Source organism: Malurus melanocephalus, unplaced genomic scaffold, assembly GCF_030028575.1.
Source record: "Malurus melanocephalus ecotype Western Australia unplaced genomic scaffold, MMel_1.1 scaffold_216, whole genome shotgun sequence".
Classification (NCBI taxonomy): domain Eukaryota; kingdom Metazoa; phylum Chordata; class Aves; order Passeriformes; family Maluridae; genus Malurus; species Malurus melanocephalus.
Genome location: NW_026623448.1, coordinates 493,707 through 518,905, shown reverse-complemented (window position 1 = coordinate 518,905; position 25,199 = coordinate 493,707). Strand labels below are relative to the sequence as shown.

Below are 25,199 nucleotides of genomic sequence, written 5' to 3'. Positions count from 1 at the left end.
TGTTATGAGAGTTACCTTGACATCGACCCAAAGACATGACTTCAATTTTCTCCTGTTTCTGGCATGATGCCTCTTTGATTTGACATGCATTATCATAAGATTTCCCATCGGAAGCACAAAGAGGATTGAAGTTGGTTTGAGAACAGTCAATGTTGCACACACACCTGAAAAGATACAGAAAGGGAAAAAAGAAGAGGCTAATATGAGAAAGTTTCTTAATGACATCATAAATACATCTCAAAAATACAAGTGTTTGTATTATCCTGACTGTACAATGCRAATCAACATAGTGAAAGTGGAAAGTTCTGTCAAAAGGTCATTCTTATTTCTCAATGGAAATGAGATGCAGGGAGAGGGAAGAAGAACATAAAAGCAAGCAAAAGGAAAGATAAAAGAAGTGTGTTTTACATGGAAAATGGTGCCACAGCATCACCACTCATAATCTCTCGTAAACCAAAGTGATATGCAAGTAAAGGAAGCTGCTCAGCCCTCCTGCAAATTAAAGAAGCCACAAAATTCTTTGTTCAAGTGCTGTCCATTGTATGTAACATCATATAAACGTGGGTTCATATTGATTTGTGATTTAATTCTGAAAAATAACTACAGCACCTCCAGGCACTCTGATTGCAGCAGAAGATGTGACACTGAAGCCTCACTTCACCCCACTGAGATAAAACCACAGCCGAGAGCGAGACTGAAGAGGGATGTGCAGTCACTCTGTGCCTCGGGCTGGTGGGATGTCCCCAGCTCCTGGACACAGAGAGATTACTCACTGCAGTTTTAGGGAAGACTTTGTGCACAAGCACCTTCTGAAGGTTTTGGATAGCTCAGCAGCCAGGAAGGCTCACCCAAGTGTTACCCAGGCAGTAGGGTCAGTGCCCACTCCTGGCTCGGTGTCATGCTCCCATATGGGCACACGCAGGCAGGGCAGAGGTGGCCCCATTCCAGATTGCTTGGGGCCATCTCTAGAGWCTCCACAACCCAGCCTGGGAGCTCCTGGGCTTCCCTGAGGTGAGAACCAGAGCACAGGGAGGCATTCACCTCAAAAGTCTGCTCTGGATCTGAACTCACTCACGAGGACACGTCCTGACCCCAGCAAGCCTCACCATCGCTTCTGAGACAGAGAAACCTAATCATTTCCATCAACAAACAGCAGGCTGCAGACTCTTTTCTTTAGGGTTCTCCTGTTTCATGATCATTAGCAACCTCAGACACCCTTGGGCACTGCAAGGGAAAGGTTCACTAATCCTCCACCCCCCAAAATGTGCCGTGGAACAGACAGCTCAGCATCAGCAAACCCAGCGTGATCTTACTTGGGGACAAAGCCAGAGGTCTGACCTGAGCACGTCACTGTGCACATGCTGCTATCCAAACTCTTCCCAGCTCCTTGTGACATTAAGCACAGCAATGCCATTGATGCTCCATCTCCAGCCCATGGTTGTGCTGAGCCTCCCAGCGCCAGCAGCTCCACAGCTCTCCCCTCGGAACGCTAACTAATGGAAATGTCAAGCCTCTAGCCTGGCTGCTTGATTTAAGAAAGTGTTTAAAAGTCAGTCCACCTCCCATTTGCAGCAGACATCTGGACACCTTTGACTACTGGAAGTGTAGAGGGATCTACACAAAACTTTGGTGGGAAGAGGAGGAAGGAAATTAGAGAGTGTAGGTCAGATCCCTCCATCAGCCCATTTGGCCTCTGGCCTCCAGGAATGTGCCCAGGGTGATGGAAACACAGTGGAACCAGTGGCTGTCTTATTTTAGATTTTTTTTTTACACTGGGTAGGCCTATTTATCCCAAATGTTCACAAAATACAGAAAACTTCAGTTCAAAAAGAGGCCAACGGTGAAAAGCTGTGGTTATAAATTAAATTACATGATTTCATAACTCGGAGAAAAGYGTCTAGCTCTCTGTGTGTAGCAATTTCCCCACACTGATAAACATACAGAATATAAGAAAAAAAATCCAGTGCATTTCCTAAGAATCTCCTTATCAGCAGAATAAGAATGTTCTGCTCCACTGAAATATTAACCATCATCATTTCTTCCTGCAGCCATTTCCAGCTTCCCACCTTAGTCAAACTCACTTCATTAGGAAACATTTACWGCTCAAGTAATAGCAATTCTTTCCACGTAGCTCCACCATTTGCATTTCAGATGGGACACAATCAGCCATATGCTCCTCTYTTTTGTAATAAACCAGCTAAGAAACAGCTTCACTTCTCTACATTTTGCTACAAAAAATGAGTGAAGGTTAATATATATTATGTTTCAAGTCAAGAGAAAATTAAGCCAACAGGAAAATTACAACAAAAAGGTGCTCTTGAGGGGAACTCTCAGCAACTTTGGATGCAATTTCAAAAATACCTAGGGGATGCAGGAACCTATGCTAAGAGTTAGACACTTTGGAGACATATTTTTCAAGGTGTTTAAATGCTCAAAGATGCATGCAAACACTTTGTGTGGGATTTTTGGTATCTCAGAGACCAATCTCCCACCAATTTTGAAGACTGCTTCAGAGCCCTCTACGCATTTATTCACATCCTTTGATAGCTTCCAAAACACAAAGATCCAAAATTGCCTTCCTGACCTTTTCTGGCAAAAATGAGAAGAGAACAACGTTTTTTTCTGAACCCCATTCTAAAACCTCAACCAGAGGTGAGACCCGATTTCCTATCCAAGCAAACCCTGCAGCATCTGCACAGGGAGGACACACCAGGAGAGCGGTGGCAGTGGGGTGGGATCACTCCTGAGCCAGGGAGAGCAGAAAGGGAACCCCCAGCATGGCACCATGTGCTCCAGAACCCTACAGGATCTCCTGTGTGAAGCCTGGTTTTGGGGCTGACTGGATGGATGCTGGAAAAACACCAATCTTGTCTCCCCGATCTTGTTGCCGCGAGGATCTGTGCGTCACCCACGCCTCTTGGAGTTTTCAGCAAGTTCCAGTGCTGCTTTGGCACTYAGATACTCAAATCCTACTTTAAGGCTGCACAGTTAAGTCGACATCAAATATATGTCAGGAAACGTGAAAGGTAGGATTGCATCAGGAAGATTAATGTGCCTGTGTTGCTGACTCTTTAATTTATAGCGCTCCTGTTATCAGGGAAAATGACGCTATTCAAACACACTTTTTCAAACTGGAGGAAGAAGCAGTCTGACATTTTGACCATGCCTCCAAATTGCCCCTCCAAAGAAGGGCAAATTGCAGGGAAAGAGGTGAAGCATGTACTCCCCAAAGGTGTGTATTCTCAGAGAATACCTCAGACTTCAGTGGGATCCACCAGTGAGGTAATAAACACATCACGAACAGCACTTAATGCATTTGGTTGAATGAAAATCCTGTAAAGGTGCCTTCAATCCTCAAAGCATTGCAAAACGCAGGAGTGGGACTGTATCAAACAGGAAGAACCAAACTGTGGTATCCCTGCTGAGCCCCAGGGTGTAGAGCCAGGTGAGAGCACTAATTTATGTTCAAGACTTCAGCTCTTGTAGGACACAGAAGGCCCCTACCCTGAAGAAAGCCTCACCCTAACACTTGTGACACACAGGGCTGGCAGCACCCATCCCACTGCTGTGAGTCTGTCCAGCCTGTGAGGCACTCCTGCACACCTCAAATTTTAAGTCATTTGACCATTTTATCATCCTACCTACAACTTCTGATTATAGTTCTGTCAATAAATCTATTTGGTTTCTGTTTTGGTTATTGTGTTTCTGAGCGTAGCCCGGAGAAAAGTGCGGCAATAGAAAGGCTGATAATGTTCCTCAGGACACCAAGGGAAGGTCAGTGAGGTCTCCTGGGGGGTCACAGGATGAAACTGTACCCAAAAGCACACATAAAATATATGTGCAGCATTTAACCGTGCCTTCTGAAGTCAGAAAGGCAGCTTTGAAAGCCTCGGTGAGGCAGGAGAGGCTCAAAGATGTCAGCAGATACCCTGCAGCTCCTCTGAGAAAGGAAGAAATGCTGTCCCACAGGCCCTTCGCATCTTCAAGTGATGGGCTCATATGTTAAAGGATTAAAATTTGGGCATAAAGGATTAAAATTTGGACACCATAAACCATCATCAAACAAGGCTCATTTTCCTATGTCTTTTCTTCCAGGTGATTGTGATAGTTTCCAACCAATTCCCTTTCTTTTATATGCTTTATTTTATTCCATTTCATTTCATATGATGATAATCTGGAGGAGCTTAACACCCAGCAATCTACGTGGTTATTCTGGTGATCACAAAAAACCACCAAAGCAAACTAGAAAGACTGTCCAAGGGGCAAACCTGGGCACCTCCTGAAGGGATTTTGGGCTAACTCCCCACGGTGCATCTTCCAGCACTGCTGGAATGACATTGATGACATTGCTGGTCCCTGTCACGAGTGTCACACCCAGGATGAAGCAGAAGGTGTCTGCAGGCAGAGGTGCAGCTCTGCAGAGATGCACGAGAGGCCCAGGAGGATGCCTGGGGGAGAGCTGAGCTTGGCCTGAGGCAGGTGAGAGGCTGCCAGGCAYCTCCTTGTGCCTCAGTACTCATTTGTGGTGTGTGTCTTGCTCTGCTGTCACGGCAGGAACTCAACACACAAGGGAAGCCACGGGCATTTTGGGAGCAATTGGTGCTATTCCACTGTTTAATGTGCTTCTCCCCTCCCCRGGGAAATGAGAGAAGAGCACAAGGAATTCCTTTCCAGATCCTGATGATGACAAAGCACTGCTCACCCTCAGTCTGGTCTGTGTGCCTGCAGTGATGGTGCTGCACCAGGCTGCTTGGCCAAGCTGGACCAGCCAACTTGGCTTTCTGTTGGATCAGTYTCCATAAAAATTAATGGGGTCAATAAACCAGGCACGGGTGAGTGCACAGTCTCCCAACTCCCCACGCTTCTACAAATAACATATGGTATTGTTTTCTGGGCACAGAGAGTACCTTTGCCTGCAGAGAGCAAGCCACTGAAGAGAGGATTCACGGCTACGGACTTTCCATGGAAGGAGGAATGACATTTTAAGAGTTTCAATAAAAGGAGAGAATGGTTCTTTACCCATGAAGGGTAGGGGAATGCTATAACTCTATTTCCCTAGTTCATGAATACAATRTAATCATTAGTGACACAGCGATGACAAAAAGAAACACACCCCGTGCTTCATCTTTACTACTAAGACAACTATTCAGTCATTGTCTCCAGCAATGTATTACTGAAAAATAATTTTTTTTAAAATTACTATGCAATATCTGCACGTAACATGATGAAGGTTTCCTATGTAGTTCTGATGGGAAGCAAAGAGGATAAATAAATGAGACAATGCTTCCAAAAGAGCGGCTTCACTGGGAACAGATGCAGGCACATTTCTGTCAGAGCGAGATGGCAATGGCAGCTCTTCCCCATTCAGCATCTTTTAATTAGCCCTCTGCTGTTTGGAAACCTGAGAGCATTGTTGGTACTACCTCTGTTTATTAAAGATTCATATTCAGGCTTTGCTGGCCATGGGTCATTTGCTTTTTGGAACCAGAGCAACAGAAAATYGTGCCTGAGATATCTGAAAGAGAAGTACTTAATGAAATGACTAACGTCTTCAGCCAAGTGTCTAGTTGATTACAGGGTCCAAASAGCAGAACAGCAATAAATCTGCCACAAAGAGAATTGTCAGTCAAGAGAAAAGGCTTAAAACCAAAGAGAKAGGGAAGCAAGAGCTAAAAATGTGGAAATGCAAATCTAGTGTTATTTTTACTAGTCAGAGCTCTGATATTTGAGCACATATGCTAATTTGGTCAAGAGTGAGATCCCACCATGTCTCAGAGAGCACTGTTTTACAGGGACAGTGAAGTTCCATTCTGCAATCATTTAAAACATTAGACATTTTTCTCTGGGCAAAAAAAAAAATAAATTAAAAAAGCAATGAAAAAACCAACAACATTTTGAAGCATAAAAAAGCACAAAGCCTTTCCTCTGTCACAAATCAGTGTATAAATAAAAACACAGTTGTCCATTTATGATACTTCCTCAAGAGACATTTCTGATCTTCCTCTGCTCTGACTAGAAAATGGTGACCAGAAACTCAAATTTCTGGATGCCAGCATAGCCCTCTCCGAGCCCCTGCCCCTCTGAGCAGGACATTAATGCCCGTTTAAAGCAAACCTGGCAGGACATGCCTGCATAAAGAGCCTGGCAATCAGTCCCTAATGCCTTTGCTATCATTTGGATTCCTGCAAGGGTTCTCTTTCTGGGGCGCAGGGCATCATTGCTGGCATTACCAGCAGGCAAGAGGAAATGAAGCCTGGCTTAACATTACACCTGGACACGGGAACAGGCACTGGAGAGCGGATTAGGACAAGGGAAAGGGTGCTGCAGTGGGTTCAGGACACGGGAACAGGCATTGCAGTGGGTTCAGGAAATGGGAACAGGTGCTGCAGTGGGTTCAGGACACAGAACAGGCATTGCAGTGGGTTCAGGACATGCAACAGGTGCTGCAGTGAGTTCAGGACATGGGAACAGGCGCTGTGGTGGGTTCAGGACATGGGAACAGGCGCTGTGGTGGGTTCAGGACATGTGAATAGGTGCTGCAGTGGGTTCAGGATACAGGAACAGGCGCTGTAGTGGGTTCAGGACATGGGAATGGGTGCTGCAGTGGGTTCAGGACATGGGAATGGGTGCTGCAGGGGGTTCAGGACATGGGAACAGGCGCTGCAGTGGGTTCAGGACATGGGAACAGGTGCTGCAGTGGGTTCAGGACATGGGAACAGGCATTGCAGTGGGTTCAGGACATGGGAACAGGCGCTGCAGTGGGTTCAGGACACAGGAACAGGCATTGCAGTGGTTTCAGGACACAGGAACAAGCTCTGTAATGCAGTGATGCAGGTCCCCTCTGTACCTACCCCAGCACATCCCCCACTCACAAACCCACCTGTACACACAGACAGCTGAGCTGCACTGCTCCAGGGTGCTCACACACACCTTTGCTTTGACATGGTGTCCAAAGGACCACACAAATCCAAGCCTCTGAGCCTGAGCCCCCTCCAGGCACACCATTGAGCTGTGCAGTGGTCTCAGCAGCCCTACAGCAGCCACGGCCTGGCACTGTTTCTGTTTCAGCAAGAGGTGAAGTGCTGGCACCCTCAGTGCAGAGCCACCAGGGACTTTGGGTAGCCTGGCCAAACTCAGGTACCCCACAGCAACCTCTGCAGCACACAGCTCAAGAGGATGACAAAACTGCCTGGCTTTGGCATGCACTGAACATCAGGAACGCTTTCATACATGTATATAAAATATATTCATAATGCACACTGGCACGCAATATTTTACACTTTCTATGAATCAYACCCTACAACCTGTCTGTGCTTGCCAGGAGATTGAAATGCTATCACTGCACTCTTAAGAACATCATTAAGAGGCTTAAAGAATAGAGACTCTGCATGTCTCCTTCAAAACAAATTTTGCTGTAATTTTCAGGTTGATGCAAAACTTTATCTGCACTGCAGAACAATAAACAATACATATTTTATAATAGCAGCACAAAAWTAGCACACAGTATTTCTTTTCTGGGCCTCTGGTGTTTCTCTTCTGCTTTAAGATCATAAGAGAAGGAAAGCACAGCTGATTTTGAGTACCTTTCCATTCAATGTTTGTTATTTACTTATTTATTTATCTAATTTATCTTCCCTTTTTGTCCTTTGCAGCCCTGCTTCTGCACCGAGGGCTTTGCGCAGTGGCTTCCCTGGGATATTTTACCTATTTCAACTGTTCAAATGTTTATCTTCACCAGGAGTAAAAGGAGAAAAGCTTGATTCCCTCAGGCTGATGCAATGTTTCTGCATGGCATTTCAATAGCATCCTGTTGTTCAAACGATTAGAAATCACAGAGACCTTGCACAGAATTATCAGCATACTGCACGRAGATTTTTATTATTATGTAGTGCATAATGAAAATGATTTGAAGGACCCCAAAGCATCATAACAGAAGGAAGCGCTGAATAATCAGGTGATTTTTTTTTTTTTCTTCTTTACTGCAAGAACCCAAAATACTGTTTACTGGACATATGTCAAGCTAAAATGCACTAAAGTGGTGAATACATTTACTGATGCCCTTCCTTGCATACCAAATGCAACACTTTGGGAGTGCAGCAGGAGACAGAGCCAGGAGCTTGGGCTGCAGCTGCCACGCTGCTGCTGCTGCTGAATGGCAGCGACTGACTGGCAGTGCTTAAAAATACACACGGATTTTTCAGAGCATGTTTTCCATGGCAGCTGGAGGAGGATGTCTCAAACCCATGGGCTGCTCCTGGAGACACCTTGCTGTACAGAGCAGAGTCCCTGGGCACTGCCTCCTTCCCRGAGCTCAGTCAGGAACAGGTCTCATGCTCCTCCAGTTTTCACGAAGCCATCCTGGAGACTGCAGCTCATGACAAATGCTTCAATCTGCTGTGCAAGACAGTGCAACTTGAGTCCTAATTTTCCTTTTTTTACTAAATTTTTGACAAAAAAACATCATAAACTTCACCTTTTCTTCCTTCTTACAACTCACAGCACCAATTATGGTATGACCTTCTCRTGGTTTCCCAATGCCTCTGGTGCCCTCAACAGTACATTGTATTGTGTGCTAACAACTTTAGGGCAAAATAAATGTCTGGTTTTTTGGGTTTTTTTTTGTCCTTCTAAATATCATTCTTATTTAAAAGGTACTAAGCTGTATAAAGCAATCTTTGCTAGAAATGGTTGCTTTAAAGCCAAACAGAGAATCACAAGGCTGATGACTGGGTTTTAAGAGTCATGGATAAACCCACATGCTAGCTGCGTGACCAGAGAAGAAAATTCTAATTCTGGGCACATGCCAATTCAAGTGTCTGCAGGTATCTAATGTGTGAAGTTTATTTAAAACTCATGGAATGAAATAAATGCCTTTTTGTAGTTTGCCTACCCGCGGTGTCCTTCACGTCTCTGTGGTCTGTGCTAAAACAAAGCTTTGCTGACTGTTTCTCTCTCTGTAAACATTTGAGGCTGTCCTTCATGAACGCTTTATTGCTGTGTGCCTCAGACTGCTGATATTGTTCACTCCTATCTTGGAGCCAGCAGAATAATGAAAGTTGTTTCCCCAAATCCCAGAGTTTCACCCTGGACTGCAGCTCCCAGCRGGAAGCACGGGACACTATCGAGCTGCAGGTCCTGGCATGGACCTTGCCATTCWGGAAAGATCCATCTGCTCACAAAGAACTGCAGCACTGTCTGGGACCAACAGCAAATTTCTGCTGAAACCTTTGTTAAAACATCACATTTTACTTCTGAAAGTGGAATGTGGACTCTGATTTACCAGTGAAAGTAAAGGGCTGGTGGCCTTTTGGCTCGCAGAGACCAGTTCTGCCAGCCCCACCCCTTGCAGCACAGGAGATACCCAATGCTGGTGGGGAAGGGAAGTGGGGACCTTCCTAAAATGAGTGAAAACGGTGGCAAAGGAATTCCTCAATATAAACAATGCCTTCCACATGTGCAAACCCAGACCAGCTCTCCCCATAAACCTCTCTTCATCCTTGAACATGCGTGCCTCCTGCTTCCTCACAGATTCACAGAATACTCTGAGCTGGAGGAGACCCATAAGGATCATTTTAAGGGAATGGCCATGCAGGGGTTGGACCCACAGCCTGACTGTTATTAGCTCCGTGCTCTAACCAAGGGCACCCACGTGAGCAGCAACATCTGAACTGGCCACGGACCCCAGGCTACCCTGCTTGGGCAGCTGCCTTCAGCTACAGAACCCAGCCTAGATRTTTAATGACATTTTGGGAGGATGCTTTCAGGTTTTCCTCCAGGCATTGTTTGCACCTCCTGCACAGACAGAAATAAGGCAGGATAACCTCCTGTTATCCTGCCCAGCAGTTAAGTGAGATCTCAGCCCACAGGTATGAGCAGATCACTGCATTTCCAGGAAGGAGGGTGCAGCAGGAGCCCTCTTTCCCTCAGAGCATTCAGGGGTGTAGTGAAAGCTGCTGTACCAAACCAGGCACTGCTGGCTGGGGATGCTGCCCCTTCTCTCACTGCCTTGTGATGGCCACAGGGACTGGMTGCTTTTGGGACCATTCCCCAAGGGAAGGACCGCTGCCAGGGAAAGGAAGACAGACAAATGACTGCCATGTGCCATCTCAAGGACATGCCCTTGCCAGCAAACTGATGGGATGAGAGTAACCTGCTTCAGGTCTGGGATCCAGAGCAGTGGAACCCACCTGCAGCWCCCTGAAAGGTGTCCCTGGGCCACCCGTGCTGTGCCACACAAGAGCTCTGTYACAAAACAGGCAGGCTGGGACACAGCAATTCAATCTGCACGTCTGGGGACTCTCACACAGGCTTTTAGCTGCAGCCTGCACATGGGAARGGACCGGGGCAGGAGCTGGACTCTGAGGAAGGGACACCTGCCACTCGGCAGGGGCTGTGAGAGCTGAGGTCAGCCCTGTGCGTCAGCTTCTATTGAGTTTTCCTCAGGCTCATATTTAATGCATGGGATGYATTTTTAATGGTTTAGATGTGTGAACAAACCGTGGCCTCAATGTTCCTACATGGGTGTGTGAAGGAGCCTTCGACCTTCTGCAACGGATGCAGTTCTATTTTAACAGTTAACATAAAGTGGGATGGGAGAGATGAAGCATTCCATTAAGACATTCGATAATAAATTGGTAAGTGCTTTCCCAGTGTTTTACATAGTTATTCTCTCTGCTGATCTATTTAGCCAACACATGTAATTCTGAGCTGCAAAGTTGTATTCCTGCTTTCGTAAACACACTTACATAAAACTCAATAACAACACAGTCTATTTATTGCTAAAACGCTAGTAGGAAATTGGAAAAGGTATAAATACAATTCATTGCTGGTGATCTCCTGCCCCCTGAAGGCACTGTAAGGCTCCAAATCTTGCTCAGTTCACAGCATCATAAAAGCGGAGCAATAAATGTCACTCCTTTGTTGATTGCGCATTAGGCCAATCGCGTTTTATTGCGCCTAAAGAGGCCGTCAGGAAGGCACCTCTCCTCTACTGCTGGGGATGACTTTGCCTAAATGGGGGGCCGGGGAGGGAGGGAAGCTTACTTTTAAATAACAAGGCTAAGAGAAAACACAGGAGGAATAAGAGGTGGGAAAGCAGGTTGCTGTGCAAGGCCTTGGCGCTCACTCCTTCACGCTGTAATGCCTCGCTGTACGCAGACGATTTGGTGTCAATGCCCGTTAATGTCTGGTGTGCATTGCCATAATATCATCCCTCACACAGCCTGGGGAGCCCAGGGTACCAACAGGGGGACCAACCGAGCCTGGGAGTGCCCAGCTCTGCCTGCACAGCCCACAGGGACCCTCTGGTGTCAAAGGCATTCCTCCCAATGCAAACAAAGATGTGCTCAGAAGGCTGGGACACTTTCCCACCCAGTGGTGGCARAGGAGGAAAAAACCAACCCCAAACCSCYATGGRKTCATTTGCTGCCCTGTTGAGCTGGGCACATAAAGTGGTTGCTCTCCACTGGCGTATGCTGTATCCAGACTGAAATTTCCTGAAAACACAGCATCCCTCCACGCCTCCCATCCACACACCACACAGACAGGCATCTTAGCAGTGGAAATCTAACGGGAAAATTGGTCTATGTTTGTTGAGCCATGCTTTAAAGTCATTGCAGCTTTTTTTTCCCCCAACTCTAATGCTGACAGACTTGTAAATGCAAAGACAAATGGTGACTATGCCTCTTACAAGTCTTCCTCCCCTCGAATTTCAGAAGGATTTGTGTATTGCCCCTATAAGAACTTGGCACAGTAAGACATGAAACCCCCCCTCAAGATCTCAGAAGTTATTTTTGGCTTTTCACAAATCAATATTTCCTCTGAAGCAACTGAAGAAGTCAGTAAGGCAAATTCTGCTTTTATCATCACAATTTCCAAGTTACTCCTTTGCACTGTGTGACTGACAGAGCATTCACACTCCAGCTGAGTTTGTTCTCCATTCTACCAGCAAAAGGCTCCACAGGCTACTGAGAAGTTACTCCGTAGTTATCAAACTGGGAAAGAACTCTTGTTTCACTGCAGTCAGCCTGGGATAGCTTTTATTGATTTCCCTAAGTTGGAAGTTCACCTTCTGAACTGAAAACTAAGTTTGGATGAGCATCTGAATAGAGGAGCAGAAGGATGAAAAACCAAACTATAAGCTTTATGACTGTGTAGAGTATTACTCCCTGGACACAATGTTTTGCTGTAATTGCAAAAAATAAAAAATGCCTTTTTTATTACAAAACCAAACGTTAGGGACTCTAGTTTTTGGATAAAAGATGGATGTGTCGTATAGGGTCCTTAAAAACCTGCTTGGGTGAGTAGTACAGATGGAATACAATGTGGGTTTGCATTTATCTGAGAACATTTAGAGCCATGATATATAGGCTATATGACAGACTTCCTCGACGTATAGAGAAAACATAGCCAATTTCTTTGTGTAGGCTGAATTATTTACCAGAGTGTTCCAAAGTGTATTGGTAATAAAACACCACAAAGTATAAGTAACTCCAGACAATCTTGGCTTATGTTAAAACAAGCCGGTTTTGCTTTTTTTTTTTAAAGAATGTTATTAAGAAAATAAATCCTGAGAATCTGGAAAGGCAGGACTTACTCAAATGAACAYAAGCCTCTGAAGGATTGTGTTGACTCAATGGATAGAAAGGTCAAATTCTCCCAACCATCATCCTAAAGGAGTTGGGAATCAGTCTCACTTCAAAATTAAATAGGCTATTTCAGCACAGGATGAAGGATGCAGAGATGGTAAAGTGATTCTCTGAAACTCACCTAACTGGGAAAAATGGCTGGTTTTAACTAAACCCAAATAAAATATATGTARAGTAAAACAATTTCACCAGCTGGCCAAACAAGCCATCATTTTTTCAAGCATTAACTTTCTAGCCAGGCTACGGGCAGTGCAATCAGTTCAGAAACACAAGATTTCCCTCATTCCCTCATGCTCATCTGGAGAACTGCACTTTTCTTGGAGCTGCTGAAGATAAAGCGAACTGCTTTTTCCACACCTTTCCCTGCTCCTTCTGCAGGCTCATTCTGAGAAAGAGGAGAACCACCTATTTTTAACGTGATTTAGGGTCGAGCCAAGCCTGTGGGGATCTTTCTCTGTTTATGGATGGTTACAAAATCACTTTTACACCTAGGCCAGGTTAGGTTGAAACTACCTCCTGAAAGAGTCCTAGAATATCTCAGCAGCTTGACAGAGAGAAACCTGACAGGAACTATGGCATTTATGCAATGCTTACCTGGGGACCTTATTTTCTGWCCCGAACATCATATCTAGACACTGCTTTCTAACAAGCCAAATCTTTCACCAAACCTGGAGCTGCTACAACGTTGTTTTTGTTTTTGTTTGTGCTGTGGACAGCAATACAAACTACAGTTTTGTGTTTTGAYAGTTTTCCCATTTTGTGTGGGTTCATGTGGCATTTTTTTCCCCATTCCCAAATGAAGAAACATGGCTGGGTTCTCTGTTCAGCTSTCATACTCCAGGCAGCAGATCCGACTGAGAAGCCTCATACAAAAGTCTTCACTGACTRATTTCCAGTGGCTTAGGCTACATTTTTCCAGTATTGCTGTCTCTTAACCTACTGTGTGGTGTCTCTATACTTATCCCAACATGGCACATCAACAGTTTCCCTGGAAATCAGCTGCTTTCCGTATCTTTCAAAACCTTTTAACTGTAAGACATGCCCCAAATGGAACACTACCAGCTGATAGAAACAGAAGTGGGCTAATTTCTGGGCTAGTTTCTGCTGTCAGCTTGGGGCTAAGGTAAGTGGCATGGGTGTGAGAAGGTGCAAGCTGCTTGGTCATCCTCTGCTGTGCAGTGCACAGGTTGTCCTGCAGTGCCTTTACTTCCCTTTGCAAGCCCCTGCCTGGACTCTATTAGGCATGACTACTAAGCTCCATGTGAAGATTTATGCAGCAGCAGCCTCACTCCATGCCTTGGGCATGATCTCAAGCAGAAAGTTAAGTTCKTGCAGAATTGTGTATTTTTCACGATTTGTTTCCATTTATTTGAACTACAAGGCCAACATGCATGTTTATGTGCTTTGCCTAGGTATGAGCAAAGATCTGCTTTTTCACTAGAAAAGACAGAAAAGCAGCAGGAAACAGCAATATATCTACTGTACAGTGCTTGGGACGCTGCAGATGTTAAAGCAGCTCGTTGTTTCTGCATCTGGAACAAGTAGGTCACACACAGTTATTATACACACGGCTGAGCACGAAGCAGCCAATACCCATGTAATGTATGTGAGACTTCAAACTACCTTTTAGTACTTTAGAGCACTACAGCATCTTGTTTGCAAACGCTCTGCTTGAGAGCAACTGATGGAAGGGGGAAGGGACCCAAAGCTGACTGACCTAATTGCTGTGTGGATTGAGAAGCTGGCAAAATCATTAGTTTCTTTTATATGTTTTCTTTCTGTGCTATAATAAAGATAAATATTGATTGCCAGGGCAGTATTGATTGCAGGGGTTGCTGCAGATGGCAGCTGCATGATTTGCACAGATATCTCCCATGGACAGAGCCACTTATTTSCATCAGAATGCGGTGTCACCCTCCTCATGTAGTGCTCACTGTTCACTCGCCCTACAGGAGCGTTTACCCAAACTGAATGTACCTGTGATGAGCAGGAAAATATGAAACAATGAGCTGAAACAGCTGATCTTCTTAATATGCTTTGTGTATGCGCCTCTGTGCTGTGGGCAAGGGAGTTTATTGTGCAGAAAGAAGCACAGGACACAGGGGACCTGCTGTGATCATGCTGCAGTGTCACCAYGTCACTTGGGAATGCCACCCATCCCTGGGAGCAGCGTTCCTTCCTTCCCCACTGACCCAGACACCAAGCCAGCCGAGCTCCTTCCCATCTTGGGGACAGCAGTGTCCCTGCAGAATGGCCTCAACAGCTCCACCTGAGCTGAACCTGCCTACTGGGACCCTTGGCCACTTGCAAGGAATGGAAGAGGACCCTTGGCCACTCTGCTTGGCCCCTGCAGAGTGTGACACCCCATGCCCAGACAGGAGGTGTCYTTGGGGTGAGTGGGACCAAGCAGGGATGCAGCAGAAGCATCCAGGCCGCTTTTTATCACTGGTGCTTGTCTCAGGGTTAGGCACCTCCTCCAGGGATATTGCTTCCTCTCTCCTCCACCTGCAGCTCCAGCAGGGCAGGAGCAGTCTGGAGATGGCCTCCTCAGCTTCTTGGACACTGCCAGGCTCCAGGGGATGCACTCCCCRAGCACAGCACACACCTCTGAGTGCTGCATTCCAGCCACAAACCTGCATCTCATGGTGGGCAGGGCTGCCCTTCCACACTGCTGCTGCTTGAACTGCTGGAATTGGAATGCAAAGGGAAGGCACGCATATTTAACCCCAATTCATCATCTGGATTTTGATTAACTCTGCAAGTCAGGGGTTTGCAGGCTTTAATCTTSTTTTAAGAAAATACTCCTGTCCTCYCCATTGTCAGCATTTTCCAACAGGAAACTCAACAGAAGGGTCTTTCTGATTATTGATCTCCTTCCAGTTTGATCCTATTGGTGGACCTCTGAAATAGCTGCTCAGTGCAGGGAATTCTCTTATTTCCTCAGTGGCCATCAGGAGGAGATGAATGCTGGAACCCAGGTTTCTGATGTGGCTCTGCAATGACACTAAGCCACTTCAGCAGAGAGCAGGCACTCCATYTGATGAGCACTATTTATGTACAGTGAGTGTTTCATAGATGCTTTTTGGAAGATCTGAGCAACACACCACGGTTCAAAATGTTACGCCACGTTCTTCAATTCCTTTTAAGTATATCTCTCGGGGTGTCATGTTGAGTAGCCCTGTCTTAYAAAATCAATTATTCCTTAGCCAGCTCAGAAATAAAACCCAAAGCAAGCAACGCCGAACGTCTGATTTACCAATAGATTGCAACCCCGTGCTGAAGAGCACAGCCACTGCCCTGCTTTAAATATTCATGAAGCCCACTGGTGCAAAATGCATTAAAGGTGGGAATAATGCCAGTAATACATGATCCTCTTAGTGACAAGAAGCTTTCACATATTAAAGCAGCAAGATGTTAAAGACTTTCAACTGAGCAGTCTTTGTTTTTAACTCAGAGAAAGAGATTCACTAATGGAATGCCAAATTGCATTCTCTCTCATGATACTTGACTGCAGAATAGGATAATAACACATGTGTGCTTCTGCATGCCATAGAAAACCTGTTATTACAGAGGTTTCTTTCCTGTCTTTTCTCTGTACTTTCCAGAAAATGTTCACACAAATCTCACCCCTTCAAGTAATCTTCCRTGTGCCAACCCCCCATTAGAATCCCAGGAGTCTAGCCATTAACAGACTGGTTTCACGCAAATAAAAAGRTTTAAAAATAATGGTGACACAGTACAATGGCACAATTTAGATGAGTGACAACTGGCAATGAACAACCAAAAAAAAAAAAGGAAAAAAAAGGAAAAGAGTTAAAGCAGAGATAACGGTCTGCAAAATACTGAGGGTGACAACACAGAAAAATGTCAATTGTCACTTTAAATCATCAGCAGCCCAACCACATCTGCTATCACACCTSTGCTCTCTTTTCTGATCTACTCTGGCACCCTCAAAGCAGTAGGGGTTAGAGGCAGCCTTGCATCTCCAGCTCCCTGAAGTGTGGCTCTACCACCAGCCTGCATCCCTCTCACCTGGAGCACACCAGGCACTGASCCTGCACCCTCAAACTGCTCCTGCTAGGAATTCCCTGCTGGTGCTGGGATCTGTAACAACAGAATTACAGGAGSTGCTGACCCCATCTGGATTTCACAAACCTCATCAGTCAGGTGAGACAGCTAAAGGAGCCCTGCTTACATCTGWTATTTGATCCGCATAAAAACAGTGATCAAATAATAAACTGAGTATTTGTCTCTGGTGCCAAACGTGGAAGTTCAATTAAGTTACTTTTGAAAGAGGGATCTAGAATCTCCACACATAGTCCACTTCTATTCTAGAAATAGGAATAATGAAAAGCTGACACCCAGGAGGTTCATTGTTTAGAAAGATGCTTATCCAAGACTAATCAGGGGVCAAGGACAGGGAAACAGGGCTCTGTTATGGCACACAAAGTTGMATACTTCAAAGCAGACCTTTAACAGGCTTTACATGGTCTTTGTACTCAGGTTGGAAATCGGCTTTCCTGCCTCCTGAGAATTTGTCTGGGAGCATCTTCCCAGTGCTTCCTGCCCCGAGAAGCACCTTCCCCTGCACAAAGAGTGTCTGTCAATAAAGACTGAGCACCTCAGCTCCTGCCATCATTACACTGCTCCATAAAAGCCAAGCTGTTCCAAAGGGGAGGAATTAGATTGTGCAAGAGCTGCAGTGGGAACACTGGGGCAACTTGGATCAGGCAGTTTTGCCAAGCTATTTCTGGAAAAAAACAAACACTGCTACTCAGTGCTTATGATTAATAATGTTATCTTGTAGCTAATTTTATTCCTTGCCCCTCTCTTCTCCTGCCTTCCAATTTGGAAGCGCACTTAATTATGAAAACATGAGCACTAGACTGTGAATTTTGATATATTAATTTCACCATGGTTTTGTTTCTACACTGCACCACCAAAGCTCTCAAGGACAACCAGTCAAGGAGACAATGAAAATCATAACACCTGGGGTAATTTTCTTAAGCAAAGTCAACATTAGGCAATTTCTTACTCACAAATTTCATTCCATTACTGAAACCTATAACCATGATGCACCTTGCTCCTGTTTTTCAACACCACAATTTCATTTGATGACTGGAGACAGAGCAAGGACTCAGTGGTTTGTTTGCTTGGGGCTTTTTTAAGCACTACAACGGGAAATTACTGATTATTAAGAGGTAAGACAAAACCAAAATGAACACAAATGGAAAACCATGACCATACTCCTGAGCTTCTTCACYGGACAGCACAACTGTTCCTAATTTCATGCCTGCCCAAAGATGCATGTATGCCTTGCTTGGGTGAGGTCGGTCAGCTGCCCAACACTGGGCCCAGTTACACGTTCACCATTCATTTATTGACTCCTCTCTGCTCCATTCTGATTCCCATTAGAGCTGTGGCCTCATTGTTTCACTGACATCTCACTGCCCARTCTGTGTATCCATCCTTTAGCCACCACTAGCCCACATCTCCAGAAGCACCATCGACACAACAGTTCTAACATTTGCATGCTTATTTTGTTTTCTCTCTAAATCTGTTTTAATTGCTTAGAGAGAAACATGAGGCAGAGTAACACTAGGGCAGTATTAGAAATACAGCTCTGTGAATAAGTGACCTTTTTGATCTATTGACTGTTCCAAAATCACCATGAAATTATTGGCTCAACGTTGGCTTAATATATGTCTGCATATTTCCTAGGCAAAATGAAAAATAAAAATCTGAGTTGACAGAATTACCTTCCTTCAGTTTATGTTATTAAGGTCTAAAATATTACAAAATCTGAATAATTTTGAAACATATTTAAAAAAAATAAAAATTAAAACCATTTCCATTGAGAAAATGTCTAAATATATGCTTTCATTTTTTCAGACAATTGAGGGCAAGGTTTTCAACTCCAGCAGCTAGGAAAAGATGAGACAGATTTCGCAGTGTCTCTAATGCCACACATGAATTAACATGATGATAATACTAATGATACTTTTTAACTGGAAAAGCTTTAGGTCAATTATTTTTCCCAATTCTATTTTTACTGGAGTATGAAACTGTAAAACCCCAGATGGAATAACATAAGTTATAATGGCAACAAAACGCATAAYTGTGTTTCTAAACTTGGTCTAAATTGTGCATGTTCCAAAATTATAAATCAGAGTGTTTTATACATTTTTTTCAGAGTAACAACCACCTCAGTCAGTTTGAGACGAATCTCTGGGCACAGAAAACTGARTATCTAACATTTGTAATGCTTTCTAAGCCGCAGTACCTTTAAATAATACAACATTCATTAAAACAGAAGAGTAGAGCAAATTACCGTACCAAACATCCTCTGCATCTTCGTCACACTCTGCCCCGAACTGGCAAATGTCACAGGTCGATGTCTCTTTTTGATTKGTTTCACCTGAGCCTTCATTGACTGTTTGATGGAAAGCAGAAGAATATACATTAGCAAAGACAGCACTGGAGCTAAGCACTTCTCTCTCTTTAGAAAAATCTATCCAGTGCATCAGCCTAATGCGCTGCTCACGGAGCCCACGGATGGTCAGCCAACAGCGCTTCCCAACACACACATCTCCATCCTGGCTGTGATAAATCCCCTGAATTACTGAGGTGAAAGGAAAACCAGAGRAAAACCCTTCCTCTTCCCTCTCCCCTTAAACAATCACCCCTTTGAGCTGCAGCCCAGGAAGGTTGTGTCTCTGCCGAGCCTCGCTGCTTTGTTCCCTGGGAAAATAATGGAGGGGCATTGATAGCATCACATGCTGCCTCGTGTCCTTTAGCCATGAAGGCCTTGAGATGGCCYCAAGGGGATGCTTTCCTCGAAAATGTTTTGAAATTACCTGCCGTGTGGTGCAATCTTGTCCACTCCAAAGGCAAAACATTTTTCTCTGCAGAAGCAGAGTTATGAGCCCCAAGGACCAGTTATCTCTGGCAGAAAAGATTTAGTGCTGTCCAGAGGAGAGGACAATCTCCAGCATAGGTTAAATTTGGAACCTGGGAAAGTCAGTGCTGATGTGTGCAATTGTGTAAGGTTTGTACCTGGCCCTTAAGTCAAAAACATGATAGGACTAAAGGGAAAATAAAAAAATATGGGTGCAAGAGAACTGAGAAAAAATATTGACGGCTAAGTACTGAAGACAGAAAGAGACCACTAAGGTAGGCACCAAGAAGAGGRTTTGTTAAGAGATCCCAAAGACACATTATCTATGTTTCCACTGAAGTTACAAACAGCCTTTGGTATGTTTTGAGAGACACCCTTCTCCAGCAAGACCCCGTACCCAGCGCTCCTCTCCTGCCAGTCACACAGTTATTAAACCAAGGCAGGCTTTGAGCATCCATCAGCTCTGACTGATCTCATCGGCAAGAACAGCCTCTGCAGCATCATCTCCTTTCCATTTGGAGTCAGCCCCGTGGTGCAGGCTCCTGCACACCTGGGTGCAGCCCAGCAAAGCCAGAGGACACGCTGAAGGGACACCCAGTGGACAGATCATCTGCCTGATGCACATCYACGTTCTCACCAGAGGCTTTCGTGTCACAGTGCTCTGACTTTGAACACACTGCTTTTTGTTATTTACTCAAAAAAAGGACAAGAATCCCAGGCATTCTCAAACAAAGCTGTTTGAGGAGAAAGGGCTTTTGCCCCTAGAAGAGCAAGGGTGACTCCAATGCCTATTTTTTGCTTCCCTATCCTGGACAAGTTATGTAACCTCTGTCACGCTTCCTCCTCTGTGATAAGAGGAATAATACCATTTCCTATCAACAGAGAATATGGAAACAAGTATATTAAAATATTGTGATATGCTTAGATACTGCAGTGATAGAAATCACAGAAATACCAAAGGTAGATGACTTATCTAAAATGCTTTTTTCCTGAGCCTTAATATAGTCAAAGGAAGTGTTGGTATTTTTAGGTATGGACTATGCTGCATTAATTTCTTATCAGTCATGCTTGAGTTCAGACTATATTAAATTGAAAAAAAAATCACCTATGAAGAGCATTCTGATTATCCTAAAAGGGRAAAAAAGGAGAGTTTTGCTCYATTTGTACAAATTTCCTCAGCTTTATATAAATAAAAGTTATGTACAAAAAAACAAAGAGGATACCGGGAAAAACATGGGCTGAATTTTTGTTCTACTGCATTGTCAGGCTTTACAGGGAGGGTTTGAGGTGTGGTTTTTCTGTTTCCTTAAACAACTGAGMAACTCTGTAGGCTCATGAGCTATAAAAGCCAATGTATGAGGGTGGACAGGGTGTCCATGTGCCACATCCCCACACTGTGTGCATCTCCAAGCGCTGTCTGGGTGATTCTGGCCCCAGCTCATCATCCTCCYCACCTCCCCAGCTGCACCCAGGCCTGCAATGCTTCATTTACATTTTAAAATATAGAAATCCCTTTTATTCAGGAGATAACACTGACAGCCATTCGTGGCAGGGGATTTCCTAAGATATTGGGCAGCACATGCAACGAGTGACRGTGGGACTCATGGAGAGAAGACTTCTTGCAAGAGCCCGGCATTCCTCACCTATCAGAAACATGACAATTGCTCCAGTTCAGGAGGGTGAGAAYATATACTTTACGGAATAGAGCTTTAATTTCTTTATTTTGTTATTCTGTAAATCACTTCCCTTGCATTTCCTTTTAATTTGAAACATATGCCCTGCTTTCTTCCTCCCCGTAATGTTTCTGTTCGTAACTGCCCAGCACTTGTCGTTCGACCGGAGACCTCACACGGTTCTACATCACAGGRTAAGTGAAACAGCTACTTAAGCCATGAAAAAAAGCATTTCAAAGACTGAGCATGTGGAAGAGAAGTAACTCAATTAGAGATCATCCATCCCATGGCACACTGCAGTTCTGAATYTCTACTTGAAAATAATAGGTTGCCCCTTCCTGTTTTTCTGAAGAAGCCCAGTGAGCAGCTTTCCCTAGTCAGAGTGCACATTGTCATTAAATGTGCAGCAGTCCTGATTAAAAAAGACAGCCGTTTATCTCCTGTTTGTGCTCTTTCTGTTGTCAGTAACACTGATATTATTCTTYACATTTCTCCAAGGTGTGTTGTGTCTCCCTGCACAAACAGACCCACTGGCATATGCACCCGCACCCAGAACTGACACACACAGCGCTTGTTTTCTCTGTGCTGTGCAGATAAGTGCTTTGATAAATCGGTTATCTTACAACGAGTTATTTTCCCAATATTTCCTGCTGCTTTTTAGCTTGAGGACTAGTGGATGCTTATTTTCTAAGGTGACTCTTTTTCCTTTTTTTCCCTTCACTGCACTTGCTGATTTGCACTTCTTTCCTAACTCAACTGAAAAAAACGGTTAGCAAAAATAATCTGGTTTCTGGATTCCTTTTCGAAAAAGGAGAATGATTCTTCTTCTCATRCATGTTAGGTAGCTCCCCTATTAGCAGCTATTGAGGTTTTAACACCAGGGCCCCACAGGAACACAGTGGGGCTGCAGGGAGGCTCATCACTGAAGCCCACCACTTATTACTCACACTGAAAAACGTTAAGCTGCAAATTCCTATTTGTATTAGCAAGATTATCAAYTTTGAGAGTCCAAAGAAATGTGCTAACAAGGGTCAGAAGGTCACTAACATTATCTGAAAGTCACTTCAGAGACTATGCCAATCTCCTAAGCAATATAAATTCTTAGCTGTGAAGGCACTACACACAATTTGCAGAGTCAATGGACTGTGGTAACCACAACAGCTCCTGTTTTAATCATTTGGTCCTTCTCTGGCATTCTCACAGTGCTCAGATCAGATAGCTGTGATTTCAAGAATATCTGTATTGTTTGCARGTCCCACAAGAAAGAAACCATTTCTGAAGCATTTTACTCTGTTTCCCTAGCTGAAAAAAGCCAGATTGAAAGTATCATCGGTAGATTGGTCTGACCCCACGCTTATTTCCTGTGACACCAGATGAAAACTAAAAGCCCCAAACTGCCCACTCCCACCTGCAGACATCTCTTTAATCTCTCTGTAGGTGCTACAACCTAAAAAATCATGCTATGACTTTCCCTACACAGCTTCCCAGACTCATGCTCTCTTAGGGGTTGGATTGGTGTTCAGAAGTTTTAACACATGGACATCAAAATTTCTGTGCTCGAGCTCCTGAATAACCCTTTGCTCAGTGTCTTCCCAAGGGTTTTGACGAGTGTCAAAGCCAGGATGGGAATAAATCCTTTGCAAATTCCAGAAAACTAGCTCCAGTGGGATGGTTAGGAATATACAGAGCGTCTCGATGTGATCCAGAGTGCCACAGGGGACATGAATTTACCTGGCCCCACAGACCACATCGTGAGGAGCAGGTGGAAATGGAAAGAGCAGCTTGTCAGCCACARGAGTGAGAGACAATGAGGTGGCAACACTGGCTAGACACAAATCTCTGAATCCCCTTTACTAACACACTTCTGAAGGGAACAGGGCAAGCTTAAGAAAGCCTCGGCTCAGTTTTCACACAGCTTTGTAGGACTATTSTAACATTCCTTATTCAATGCATTTCAACTGTGCTGGAGAACACAACAAAGAAACGATATAAAACATCACCACACACTTGAATATACAAAATATGACTATAATGAATTATGAATTACGACTGCTCTTATGTAGTCTTCCTTTGATCGATGTGATCAGACACGTGCTCATCACAACCCCTGATTCCGACTTGACTCCTCATGGTGGGATATCTTTGCTATTGTTGAAAGAAAAACTTCAAAAAAAGCCTTGCTCTACCTATCCTAACAAGTTACTTGCTTGTTTTCATCTATAAAATCTAGGTAATAACAAAAATCATATGGAGATCAGAGTCGATGGCCATTTTTGTATTGTGGAATGAAAGACAATGTGCAAATTAAAAAGCAGAGGTGGATATTCTTCAGAACAGCTGGGGTGATCTTGCCACATGCTTCAGTCCTAACAGGAGTGCTCTGAGCAGGTGAGAAGGTGCGTGGATGAGGTGAGAAAGCTCTAAGAAAGCAGGGCAGAGAAGCCAGCAGAATTTACTAAATGTGTGAGAACAAACACTACCTGCACCTCTACCAGACAGCTGAAAACACCTCTCAAACTGCACCAATAAAAGCCCAGATGCTGCAGGCGACTTCACTCTAATCAATAAGTCTTTTTTTCCTGAAAGCATTAGCTCAGTCAAAACCTGCAAAGTGAGAAAAATGAAAGGTGCAAAGCAGGGGGTCAGCTCGCCAATGACTCTGCCCTCCAAGTCTGGCAGRGGCTCAGAACGGCATTACAGTCAAAATGAAAGGAAAATGGCCCACAGTATTGGTAATAAATTCAAACTCTGGCGCACCTCGCTCTGCTTTACTCCTGCCAGCTGGCTCCACCTCAATAAATACAAATTTGCCCTCTCTCCCACCTGTAAACACTCCGGGGAAATTACTGAATGCAGGGGAAAGCAGTGAATCTACCCAGCTTCGGACCCAAGGCAGGACTTCTTCAGGAGACTGAAATATTCTCCTTCACACCAACGTGCCTTTGATGGTCTCTCTACTCTTCTCTRCTACATGGGCAGGTGATTCACACAGCACTGGGGCTGTGCCATACCTGCCCAGGAAATCAGACCCCCCTTCTCAGGGTTTATACAGCCCCAGGTCCCATCTTTGGATACCTCTGCACTGCCATTCTCAGCCAAGTGCTGGRAAAGGATAATGGGATGAGTCTGGCATGATGTAAATACCTAGCAGGGCTTTTGAGGAGGAACAGGATGCACCCAGCCAGCTCAGATTGCTGATAAAATGTGCTCTTATCTTATTGCTAAAGACCATGTAGATAGAGCCTGGCACTGCTTTGATGCCAGACTCAATTTGCAGTGCTTTCCAGCTCTCATATTTATACTGTGACTCTCAGCTTTWATTTTTTTTTTCCTTAAAAATCTTAGTCAGTGGATTATCTCAATGTATAAGGATCTCAGCTTCCAGGTATACATTTGTTTTGAAAGGTATGTCTAAGCTTCAGAGCTGTGGAGAAAAAGCYTGTGGGTGTAACAAACAACAGGAAAGCAGCGAATGTTTATAATTTTTAAAAACTACTTTTGTAGGGCTGATTCCTGGTTTTTCAATCCAATGCAATGCAGAGTTGATGTCAGACACGACAGCAGCACTTCAGGAGCAGCTGTCCCTTGTGCAGAGCTCTGTGCTGAGCTCACCCACCTTTTGTGCTGAAGGTTCCACTTCTGCCCTGAACACAGAATCTCATCAGTGCAAGAAAACTATCTGGGAGCACCCTGACTTCAGGGAATAACTAGCACAAAAGCARTTTCACACTGGTACTCAGCACTGATGCTCTGTCTTCACTTTTTACCTYCTGTCTTGCTTCCTGCCATGCCATCCTTCTGTTTCTCCTGTYGCTTCTTTCCTTTTCCCAGCACTCCCAGTTTTCCAGGGCACTTTCCCAGCTCCAGCAGCCCTTGGACACCTTTTCCAGCTGTCACCCGGGCTGGGGGCTCAGGGATCTCCTGGTGAGATGGGCAGCACCCTCACCCTCTGAAATTCCCTTACTGTGGCTGAAAAAAGAT

General features: G+C 44.6%; 1 protein-coding gene across 1 annotated transcript in view; it reads right to left on the bottom strand.

The window, feature by feature from the left end:
• Window positions 1-25,199, bottom strand: part of TMEFF2 (transmembrane protein with EGF like and two follistatin like domains 2) — a 121,205-nt gene that overhangs the window by 30,616 nt on the left and 65,390 nt on the right. The window contains exons 5-6 of the mRNA XM_057374113.1: window positions 18,984-19,080; window positions 16-164 (exon numbers count right to left, since the gene is read on the bottom strand). Of these exons, the coding sequence (XP_057230096.1) occupies window positions 16-164; window positions 18,984-19,080 (246 nt within the window). The remainder of the gene's footprint in view (window positions 1-15; window positions 165-18,983; window positions 19,081-25,199) is intronic.